Here is a 12,716-nt window from a genome sequence, read left to right on the forward strand (position 1 = left end):
TATTATTATTAATACTTTTTAAACACTAATTGAAATATAAACAATACACAAATAATTATAAAAAATATTTGAAAGGCCAAATCATCTATATTTATTTATTTTTAATTAAAAAGATTCATCGTAGTGCAGTTGAATATCAATACAGTATCATGAAAAAATTATCTGGATATTTAATTGTATCTATATTTACTTAAATCCATTAGATTTACCCATGCATTGTTCATTGTAAAATGAAATATATATATTTTATTAAAGACAGGCTTTACTGAATATATTAAGCAAAAAAATAAGTATAATAAAAATAAATTAGAATACAATAGAATAGAAAATAGAATAGAAACTCTTTATTCATCCCCAGAGGGGAAACACACTTTTACAACAGCACAGTTGAAAAAAATAAAGTGCAAGGAAAAAAAAGAAATAATAAAAGAGATAATACAAAATAAAATAAAAACGATCTTAAAAATATACAAATTATTTACAAAATTAGAAATTTAACACTATTAACAAAATACAATAGAATAAAATAAAATAAAAATAAAAATAAAATAAAACACACGAGAAGAAAAACACACTACGGATTAGCATCAGGATATTTAAAGAAGAGAGTTAAATATCCTGACACCAGTTGGGATGAAGGACCTTCTATAACGCTCCGTCCTACACTGGGGGTGCCTGAGCCACTGAAGGAGCTGGCCAGCTCCTCCACGGTCAGGTGCAGTGGGTGGAGAGTGTTGTCCCTGATGGAGGATAGTCTGGAGAGTGTCCTCCTCTCTCCCACCTCCACCACCGAGTCCAGCGAGCGGCCCAGGACAGAGCCTCGTGACCAGCCTGTTCAGTCTCTTCCTGTTCCGGTCCGTTCTGCCTGCTCCCCAGCAGACCACAGCGTAGTGGATAGCAGAGGCTACCACGGAGTCATAAAAGGTCCTTAAAAGTGGTCTGCACACTCCGAAGGACCTCAGTCTCCCCAGGAGGTGGAGGCGACTTCGGCCCTTCTTATACACGGCGTTGATGTGTGTGGACCAGTTCAGTTTATTGTTGAGGTGAACACCCAGGTATTTGAAGCTGTCCACCAGCTCAATGTCCGAGCCCTGGATGCTCACCGGTTGATGTGGTGGAGACTTTTTCCTGAAGTCAATCACCATCTCCCTTGTCTTGCCGGTGTTTAAGCAAAGGTAGTTGCTCTCACACCAGTCAACAAAGTCCTTGATGACTGACCTGTACTCCAGCTCGCCCCCCCCCCAGACACGCAGCCCACAATGGCCGAGTCATTATTATGGTTATCATCAAATTATGGTTAAGAAGCCAAAATAAATAAAGTTAATTTTGATGGCAGTGCTGTTGAATATCGACAAAGTATCGTGAAAATACATCACGATATATCAGTGTATCGATACCCCAAGAAACATCTTAAGGCGTTTTTATTTGTGCAGGCTTCTACTTGATTTTCTGGAACTCCTGTGTTGCTCTCAGTCTTATCTTGACCTTTAAAGTATATATTTTATTGAGTATTGTTTTGATTGTTTGAGCGCTTTGTGACCCTGGTCTGGAAAAGCGCTATATAACTACAAATAACTTACTTACTTACTTAGTATTCTTGGACTATTGTATTGGTGTCTAAACAAGAAGGATCTGTCTCGCCTGCAGTTGATACAAAACTCTGCAGCAAGAATTCTGAGCTGCTCTAGTAGAAGAACTCACATTTCTCCAATCCTTAAATCTCTTCACTGGCTGCCAGTTTTCTTTCAGGATCAATTTTAAAATTCTGGTTCTTACTTTCAGATCTATTCATGGTCAGATATTTCATCAGTGATCTGATCCAGCCTTACACCCCAGCTCGGGCTCTGAGGTCTGTGGATCAGAATCTTCTGATGGTTCCTGAACACGCTTCAGGACCAGAGGAGAGAAATCCTTCCGGGCTCGTGAATAATTTAAAAGGGAAATTGTTTTTATTTACGTGGCTTGACTGTGACTTCCTGTCTACACCGGTATTTCCTCCCGCTTAGACTCTCTGCCATAAATGGACTTCTAAATCAATTTGACTCTTTATTGTCTCGTGAATGGATTGTAGCGTGTCTCGTCTTGTCTTAGTTTAATGATGAATCATCTGTGGAGTGAAACAACGTCATAGATCAGCTGCTCACACGCTAACGGCGAACAAGAAAAAAAAAAGATAGTTGGCAGCCTCCTTTACGAGCGCGTCACGGCTCCATTGCTCACCTTTCGGAAGATGTTCTGTAGCGCGTCGCTCCCTCTGTCATTAACGACTGCCATTGAAAAGAATGTTTTGTTCATTTTAAAAAAAGTTTGATTAATTTTTTGAATTTTAATCACTTTCGACCGAGACAAAGGAGTTGTGAGCCAAGAACACGCTTCACTGGCAGCAGCTTCTGGGTAATTTATTAATTGTCACTTTTTTTTGTCTCATTAATATTGACTTGGCTTCAGTCCATTAGCAAGTTTTTTTTTTTGGTATTGAGTAAGTAAGTAAGTAATATTTATTTATATAGCGCTTTTCGAGACCAGGGTCACAAAGCGCTTAAACAATCAAAACAATACTCAAAAAAGTACATACTTAAAGATAAGATAAAGATAATACTGAGGACAACACAGGAGTTCGAGAAATTCAAGGACCATCCATTTTAAGTCCGATCGCCTGACACTCAAAACATTTGCAAATTTAGCAACGTGTTTCTGAAACTCTTTAAATTATCTCTGAGACACCATATGATATCACTCCAAATCGGTCAGGAGCCAAGGTCTTAAGGGGACAAGTTCCAATGAAATATGATGGGCTGTGTTGAGCTTAACAGCCTCCGACACAAAATATGTCAAAAATGTTTTTTTTTAACTAAAACGTAATCGTGTGATTTAAGTTTTTCAATCGAATATTAAACTTTCTAGCTTAGCCTTTGGATAACAGTGCTAGGGTCCGTCAAGTGAAATCTACCACACGTAACACATCTTTGTTATTTTTCATCTCCATTCATAAAATCTTTCATTTCTTTCTTTAAAACAATAATTCACAACAAATTAAAGACATTTTATTGATTTATTTAAAGAGTGAATATCTATATAATATTATTGGATTTATGTCTTAGATAGTGTCTTAAATTATTATTAATTTAATAAAAATCTTGATAATATTGTTGGATTCATTTATTATATAGTGTCTTATATAAGACACATTAATATTATTATTAATTAAATAAAAATCGAGATAATATTATTGTATTTATGTCTTATATAGTGTCTATTATTATTTATTAATAAATATATAGATCATATTGTTGGATGTATATCGTATATAGTGTCTTATATTATTATTAATTTAATAAATATCGAGATAATATTGTTGGATTTATGTCTTATATAGTGTCTTATATTATTATTAATTAAATAGAAATCTAGATAATATTATTGTATTTATGTCTCATAAAGTGTCTTATATTATTATTAATTAAATAAAAATCGAGATAATATTATTGTATTTATGTCTTATAAAGTGTCTTATATTATTATTAATTAAATAAAAATCGAGATAATATTATTGTATTTATGTCTTATAAATGTCTTATATTATTATTAATTAAATAAAAATCGAGATAATATTATTGTATTTATGTCTTATAAAGTGTCTTATATTATTATTAATTCAATAAAAATCGAGATAATATTATCGTATTTATGTCCTATAAAACGTTTTTTATTAATAATTATTTAATACATATTGATATAATATTATTGGATTTATATCTAATAAAGTGTCCTAAATTATTATTAATTCAATAGATATCAAGATAATATTATATAATTTATGTCTCGTATACTGTCTTATATTATTATCCATATTATTAAATATGGGGATAATATTATTGTATAGTATGTCTTATAAAGTGTCTTATATCATCATTAATATTATTAAATATTGAGATAATATTATATTTTTTTCTTATATAGTGTCTTATATCATCATTCATATTTAAAATATTGAGATAATATTGTATTTTTGTCTTATATAGTGGCTTATATTATTATTAATTAAATAAAAATCTAGATAATATTATTGTAAGTATGTCTTATATCATCCTCAATATGAATAAATATATAGATAATATTATTGGATGTATGTCTTATATAGTGTCTTACATTATCATCAATATGAATAAATATCCAGATAATATTATTGGATGTATGTCTTAAATAGTGTCTTATATCATCATCAATATGAATAAATATCCAGATAATATTATTGGATGTATGTCTTAAATAGTGTCTTATATTATCATCAATATGAATAAATATCCATATAATATTATTGTATGTATGTCTTATATAGTGTCTTATATTATCATCAATATGAATAAATATCCAGATAATATTATTGTATGTATGTCTTATATAGTGTCTTATATCATCATCAATATGAATAAATATCCAGATAATATTATTGGATGTATGTCTTAAATAGTGTCTTATATTATCATCAATATGAATAAATATCCATATAATATTATTGTATGTATGTCTTATATAGTGTCTTATATTATCATCAATATGAATAAATATCCATATAATATTATTGTATGTATGTCTTATATAGTGTCTTATATTATCATCAATATGAATAAATATCCATATAATATTATTGTATGTATGTCTTATATAAGGTAAGGTAAGGTAAGGTAAAACTTTATTGATCCCTCAGGAGGTCTCCTTTGGGAAATTGTTTTTTACCAATAGCCAGCAATTTTTCATAAACAATAAAAAATAATACATAAAAAATAAAATAAGAAGAACATAAAGAGGAAGAACAAGCTGACACAATCTAAGTCTAAAGACAAAGACAAAGAACATAGGTCAAGGAAAGAAAAACAACAAAGACAAAGATACAAAGACTAACATGGAACAGAACATCCAGATACTTTCACTCCACTCCTGCCCCCGAACTCAGAATTGTACAATTTAATAGCCCGAGGGATGAATGAGTCCCTGAGTCTATTTGTTTTGCACCTGGGTAGGAGCATTCGTGCACTCATTCTGCTTCTCTGCTCACTGATGACAGTGTTCAGAGGATGACTGTCATCATCCATGATGGACAGTAGTTTGTTCAATGATATCCTCTCAGCAACTGTCACCAGTGAGTCCAGCTTCATTCCAACCACAGAACCAGCCCTCCTGATCAACCTGTCCAACCTGTTGACACTCCTCTTGGACACATTTCCACCCCAACACACCACAGCATAGAACAGGACACTGGCCACCACAGACTGGTAGAACATGCAGAGGAGCTTCTTGCAGATGTTAAATGATTGAAGCCTCCTCAGAAAGTACAGTCTACTCTGAACCTTCTTATATACATGGTCTGTGTTGCAGGACCAGTCCAGTTTACTGTCCATCCACACACCGAGGTACTTATAGTTGTCCACTATCTCCACCTCGTCGCCTCTGATGGACACTGGACGTGGCTTTGTCCTGGACCTCCCGAAATCCAAGACCAGCTCCTTGGTTTTTGAGGTGTTCAGCTGCAAGTGGTTCCTCTCACTCCAGTCCACAAAGTCACGTATCAGACTCCTGTACTCGTCTTCGCTGTTGTCCCTGATGCATCCAACAATGGCAGTGTCGTCAGCATACTTCTGGACGAGACTCAGCTCTGAGTTGTAGCAGAAGTCTGAAGTGTAGATGGTGAAGAGGAGAGGGGCCAGTACTGTCCCCTGAGGTGCTCCTGTACTGCACACCATAGTGTCAGACTTGATGTCCTTCAGCCTGACATACTGTGGTCGATCAGTAAGATAGTCCGTAATCCAGGAGACCAGACCAGGGTCCACATGCATCTTAGTCAGTTTGTCCTGCAGCAGAGTGGGTTGGATAGTGTTGAAGGCACTAGAAAAGTCCAGGAACAGGATTCTCACTGAACCGCTTCCTTTATCCAAGTGGGAGTAGGTCCGATGCAGGAGGTGAAGGATGGCATCTTCCACACCAACTGCTGGCTGGTAGGCAAACTGCAGGGGGTCTTGCGCGTGCTGGACTTGTGGCGTGAGATGTTTGAGGACCAGCCGCTCCAGTGTCTTCATCAGCTGCGAAGTCAATGCCACCGGTCTGTAATCGTTCAGCACACTCGGTCGGGTCTTTTTAGGGACTGGAACGATACAGGAAGTCTTCCACAGAGTTGGTACTTTCCCCAGCCGTAGACTGAGGTTGAAGACATGCTGGAGCGGCTCAGCTAGTTCAGCAGCGCAGGTCTTTAGCAGTCGAGCAGACACCTTATCAGGACCAGCAGCCTTCCCTGGACGAATCCTCCGAAGTACATCCTGTACCTGGAGTGAGGTGAAGCTGGGAAGTGGTTCTGTGGAGCTGGGGGGGGCACAAGAAGGTGGGGCAGGTCCTGAGGCGGGCAGCAGTGAGGGTGAGGTGACCTGCTCAAACCTGTTGAAAAAGTTGTTCAGTCCATTTGCCTCATCCACCGTGTCCACTGCAGTCAGAGAGGCCTTGGTCTTGTGTCCAGTGATGGTTTTAACACCATCCCAGACCTCTCTTATTTCTTCTCGGCTCAGCTTCTCCTCCAACCTCCTCCTGTAGGTGTCCTTTGCCTCCTTCAAGCATCGCTTCACCTCCTGCTGAGCTGACCTCATGGCGTCCCTGTCTCTGCTCCTGAATGCCACTTTCTTCCTGTTAAGGACATCCTTGACCTCCTTTGTTACCCACGGTTTATTATTAGGGTAACAGCGGACAGTCTTAGTAGGGGCGACAACGTCCAAGCAGAAATTTAAATAATCTGTTAGACAGTGTGTCTGTCCCTCGATGTCCTCACCATGAGACCTCAGCAGCACATCCCAGTCTGTTGTTTCAAAGCAGTCTCTGATGGCGTCCTCCACAGCTGGTGTCCACTTTCTGATTGTCTTAGTGGTCACAGTCTGTCTCTGCACCAGAGGAGTGTACTGTGACTGAAGGTGGACCAGGTTGTGATCGGACCTTCCAAGTGGAGGAAGAGGTTTGGCTCTGTAGGCGTCCTTCAAGTTGGAATAAAGAAGGTCAATTGTCCTGTTATTCCTGGTGGGACAATCCACGGCCTGATGGAAAGTAGGCAGAGTAGCGTCCAGGTTGGCATGATTAAAGTCTCCAGAGATGATGATAAACGCGTCAGGATGTTGATTCTGAAGTCGAGCTGTCATTGTGTGGATCTTCTCACAGGCAGATGCAGCCGCAGCGCTCGGAGGAATGTAGACACACAGCGCGATCACGTGACTGAACTCACGCGGTAGATAATATGGACGCATGCTGACAGCCAACAGTTCTAAATCTTGACAACAAGAGACTTTCTTTACAGTAACGTGTCCCGGGCTACACCAGCGTTTATTCACGTACATGATCAGACCTCCTCCTCTGCGCTTCCCACACGCGCGCGCGTCTCTGTCCGCTCTGATGGTGCTGAAACCAGGCAGCTCCACGTGTGAGTCCGGAGTCAGCTGAGTGAGCCACGTCTCCGTGAAGATCAACAAGCTGCTCTCTCTGTAGATCCGCTGGTTGTTGAGGGCAGACAGCTCGTCGATCTTATTCGTCAGTGAATTGACGTTCCCCATCGTGATCGTTGGGATCGTTGGTCTGTGACGTCTCCGATTGTCCGTTAGCTTAGCCTTTAGCCTCATCCCTGCCCGACAGCCTCTGTAACGGCGCTGAAGTTCGATCGGGATCTTGTGACGATCTCCAGCCCGTGCCATTGACTTCAGCGACAGTAGATCCTCTCTTGAGTAAACAAGACGATTCTTTCCATGTTCAAAAGTATCCATTTAAAAAGTTTATAGTAAAAAATTAATAAAAAACAGAAAATTATAGAAATTGCTGTGGAGCTACTGGAAGAGGCAGCCGTCCTCGTCGGCGCCTTTAATGAAATATATATAGTGTCTTATATCATCATCAATATTAATAAATATCCAGATAATATTATTGTAAGTATGTCTTAAATAGTGTCTTATATCATCATCAATATTAATAAATATCCAGATAATATTATTGTAAGTATGTCTTAAATAGTGTCTTATATCATCATCAATATGAATAAATATCCAGATAATATTATTGGATGTATGTCTTATATAGTGTCTTATATCATCATCAAAATGAATTAATATCTAGATAATATTATTGTATGTATGTCTTATATTATATAATATATCACCATCAATATGAATAAATATCCATATAATATTGTATGTATGTCATGTGTCGTGTTTCTATGCTTGACCCGGATGATTGACAGGAGGTTCACCTGTGCGTGCAGGTAGGAAGTGTCGCGTCAGCGCCGAGGAAACGGAAGCGCGTGTGTGTTTAACTTTAAGAATGGAAACAACTTGACGGAGGAAATAATCAGAAAAGGAATTCTAGTGGCTGAAGACTTCTGACGCGTTGAGGAGGAGACACCGAGCAGCAGCGAGAGAGACTCAGTCAGTGGAGCCGCGGACGGAGCGAGAAGCAGCAGCAGCAGCAGCAGCAGCAGCGGCCGCTGAACGAGAGCCTCTTCCCCGCGACGCCTCCGCTCTGCCCGCCGCTGGAAGAGACCCATGATGGTGGTGTCGTCGCCGCGAGAGACGCCGCTGAGCAGAGCCTCGCGTCTGGATTAACGCCTCGAGCAACTCCCGGTGCAAGTCAGCGGACCGAACGAGCGGGTTTGATGGGAAATGAATGTGAAACAGACCCCGGAGCTGATCCAGCGACGACCCGCCAGCCTCCTGGTCCCGACTTCGGCAAGTCACGTTTCATTTTTGAAATTCTCACATATTTGCACTTTTTAATACTCAACTTTTGAATCGTTTAGACACATTTACAATAAAAAAAAAAAGTCAATCAAAAATGATAAATATACCAAATATTGCCTGAGATACTTTTCTATATCCAGAGGTTTTATCACATCTGTTGAAAGTCACCAATGTCTTTGTTTAGCTGATTTAACCAAAATGGAATCTGGGTTTATTCTCAATAAGAATGGTGAAGTCTAGATCATACAATTTGAAAAAGGGTTATCTGGGAAAAGTAGGTCCCAGGGGGCCACGTTTGGTCCATTGACTGTGTGAACGTGGCCCTAATAAGGTCAATGTATAACTTTATAGAAATGTTTAACACGTATTTTACAACATTTGTATTGTGCGCTTCGTGATTTAACTAAAACTTGTTATAGTCCTTTAGTTAAGAGACTATATTACCTGAATTTTCCCCTTTAGATAATTTGTCATTTAAAATAAATTGAAAGTACAAATAAATAGTTTTTTTCTCATATTTTTACCATAGATTTTACCCTTTATTAACCACATTAATTTGAGGGAATTGCCTTTTCCCTTGTTGGTTAGTTAACCGGCTAAAAAAGTGTATCTTGTATCTATTTATTGTATTTCCTTCTATCGTTACCCCCTTTAGATAATTTATTTTGTCCCTCAAAATAAATTGAATAAACAAATGTATGGCTTTGTGTCATATTATTTTCATATATTTTTCACGACACATTTTACCTATTTATTAACCACATTAATTTGAGGGAATTGCTTTATATTGTATCCATTTATTGTATTTCCTTATATAGTTTCCCCCTTTAGATAATTTATTTTGTCCCTAAAAATAAATTGAATAAACAAATATATGGCTTTGTATCATATTATTTTCACATATTTTTTACAACACATTTTTCCATTTTATTAACCACATGGTTGAGGGCATTGAAAGTTTATCAATTAAAATATTTCCTCCTATATTTTCCCTCAATAGATGATTCTTTTTGGATCATTTAAATCGATCATATCTATTTTTGTATATTCAGATATTTTAGCACATCCATTGAAAGTCACCAAAAATTATTTAACCAAAATTCAATGGGGGTTTAGTCTCATTAAGAAAAGTGATTTTTGTAGGAAAATCTAGACTCAGTATAAAATTAAAAAAAAGGTAATCTGGTTTAAGTTGGGCCACATTTGGCCAATTCACTGTATCAACATGGTCATGTGGTCAGAGTATAACTTTATGGAAAGTTTTTACACAAATTTTACCTTTTTAATTTTTTTAATTTTTCCTGCATGATTTAAACAACTTTTTGTTTAGGACTCTATTCTTATTCTTTCTGTATTTCCCCTTTTTAGATAATTTACTTTATAATTATTAAAATTAAATAAATAAGTTTAAAATGTATAATTTTCCCTCACAATAAACCGGAAGAACAATTAAATAGTGTATATCATATTGTTTTCATATATTTTTTACAAAACATTTACCCTCTGTTAACTACATGGTTGAGGCTTTTTGTTGTTGTGGGGTAGTTAAAGTATCTATTTATTCTTTTTCCTCCTATAACTTCCCTATTTTCCCCTCAAATTAAAAGAACAAATGAAAAGCTTTTGTACCATATTCTTTTCCTAATTATATTTATATAAATACAATTGACTTAAAAGGGGTTTAATTGAATCGCCTTAGTATGAAAGTTTGGATGTATGTCTTGTATCCAACACGTTATACATTTATTCTAATGGAATTAAAGATTCCTGGGCGAGTCAACTGGACTGAGTTCTAGAAAGACGTTTCACTTCTCGTCCGAGAAGCTTCTTCTGAGCTGGAGTCACTAATACGGTTGATTTTTTTGCAATTTCTACACCCAACATCATATACTTTTCAGTCCTTTTTTTTGCTTGTATGGTTCCTGAAAAACTGTTTGTATGTTACGTAGCCCGTTGGGAATGTAAATGGCCAACCTTCTATGTAAATAGTCACCAACAAATTCGATTTTTGTCATCATTTAGATCCTGAAACCGCTCACGACAAAAAAAAAAGCTTCTCCTCACAATTTTGTATGTTTACACTGAAGACCATAGATTGAGAAGGAAGTGCGTCTGTGATTTCCTGAGATAAGCGACTTTTCCAGGTTGAGGCGTTCAACTGTCCTGCGGGGAGGATGGATAGGATGGATATGTCTTTCTCGTCTAGACTAGTTCATGTCTTAATTAAGAAGGAGTTGTCCTGCCTGCAGTTAATACAAAACTCTGCAGCGATAATTCTGAGCTGCTCTAGTAGAAGAACTCGCATTTCCCCGATAATTAAAACTCTTCACTGGCTTCCAGTTTCTTTCAGGATTAACTGTAAAATTCTGGTTCTTACTTTCAGAACTATTCATGGTCAGCCTCCTCCTTACATCAGTAATCTGATCTTGATCTTTTTAGTTTATATATTTTTTTGATTGATTAAGCGCTTTGTGACCCTGGTCTAGAAAAGCGCTCTAATCTATAAATGACTTACTTACTTATAGACGGATCAGTGAACCCTTCAGTCATGATGAAGAACATATATGGTGGACTTTCTATTCTCATTGTTGGTCACGAGCTTTCCCCGACGACATCCAGACTCTCTTAGTAGTCGGTTCTACTGAAATCTAATCCATAACAAAGGCATGGAATAAGTATTGGTGGTGACTGACCTTCTTGGTCTCTATATCGATCTTCTTTTTCCCCCCTGAAGGCTTGGTGCGACAATATGTTATGTTGATGTTTCCAGATTAAAAATGTGATTCAGCCTGTGGAGTGTTTGTTTTTCCTGGAAGTCGTCCAGATCCACTTTGCTTTTTATTGATACGCTTCCTGTCTCAACGATTAGCACGACTGTAGGTAAACAAGGTTTTCAAGTGGAAAATGGAAGCAGTTTGGCTTTCAGAGGAATCGGTGTTAAAAAAGAAAAGTTGCAACGCCTTAACCCTTGTGCAGCGTTTGGGTCAAGGTGACCCGGTGGCTGGAAACCAATGTGTTTGAGGTATCCCTTGTGTTGTCTCTGGGTCAAAATGAACGGCCTCCACGACTGCATATATTAGTATTAGGGGCGTCATAGCTCAGATGGTAGAGTGGTTGCCTGCAGTCCAAAAGGTTGCAGGTTCAAGCTTGTGTCGTTGTGTCCCTGAGCAAGACACTTTACCCTGATTGCTCCTGATGGCAGATTCGGCGCCATGTGGTGCAGCCTACTCCCATCAGTATGTGTGAATGGCTGTCAAAGCGCTTTGTGACCCTGGTCGAGAAAGGCGCTATATAAATAGAGATTATTATATATATTTCTGGAAGCTCAGGGACTTCGCTTACCTTGACCCAGAGACAATGCAAGGAATACCACAAACCAGGGCCCCACAATATTGGAAATTAGTGCGATTTTCGATATATATTCCATTATTCTGCAAATAAAATGACTCAAGGATTTCAAATATTGCATTATATACATTAACATGTTGGATATTCAGTTTATGTAGCTGCATAACATTTTTATTTTAATCTCTGGAATTGCAATTTGCGTGAACATGCGCGAGAAGGCCGTTGATATCTTCGGTCAAACTCCTTTCAAAGTTTCAAAAAGCCTTCGCTGCAAATTGAATTGACCCAAAGAGTGCATTTCGCGATATAATGCGTAACGGCAGTTAGCGCTATGAATTTTTTTATACATGCTCATGTTTTCTATGCTTATCGCACGTGCCAATATCGTGTTAACGTTACCTTAAACCCATTTGTTTTCAGGCCATCGGGTCACCTTGACCCATAGAGAACACAAGGATTATCATTGAAATCCAAGTGTATCCAAGAGAGAGTCCGAGTAGAAGGATTTCAACCTCAAGTTAAGGTGTCCGAGGTGTTTAATGTCCCCACGAGGTTGTTTAAAAATGTCAAAAACCGAGGAAAAATGGGATTAATTATGCCCTTTCATTTGATCCA

General features: G+C 37.6%; 1 protein-coding gene across 1 annotated transcript in view; it reads left to right on the forward strand.

Annotated features, from left to right (window-relative positions):
• Nucleotides 1-8,536: 8,536 nt before the first annotated feature.
• sntg2 (syntrophin, gamma 2) overlaps nucleotides 8,537-12,716 on the forward strand; it is an 85,568-nt gene continuing 81,388 nt past the window's right edge. Inside the window, exon 1 of the mRNA XM_087780275.1 lies at nucleotides 8,537-8,741. Coding sequence (XP_087636401.1) covers nucleotides 8,676-8,741 — 66 coding nt within the window. The 5' untranslated portion in view covers nucleotides 8,537-8,675. The remainder of the gene's footprint in view (nucleotides 8,742-12,716) is intronic.

This window comes from Callionymus lyra, chromosome 18 (assembly GCF_982586985.1).
Source record: "Callionymus lyra chromosome 18, fCalLyr1.hap1.1, whole genome shotgun sequence".
NCBI lineage: Eukaryota > Metazoa > Chordata > Actinopteri > Syngnathiformes > Callionymidae > Callionymus > Callionymus lyra.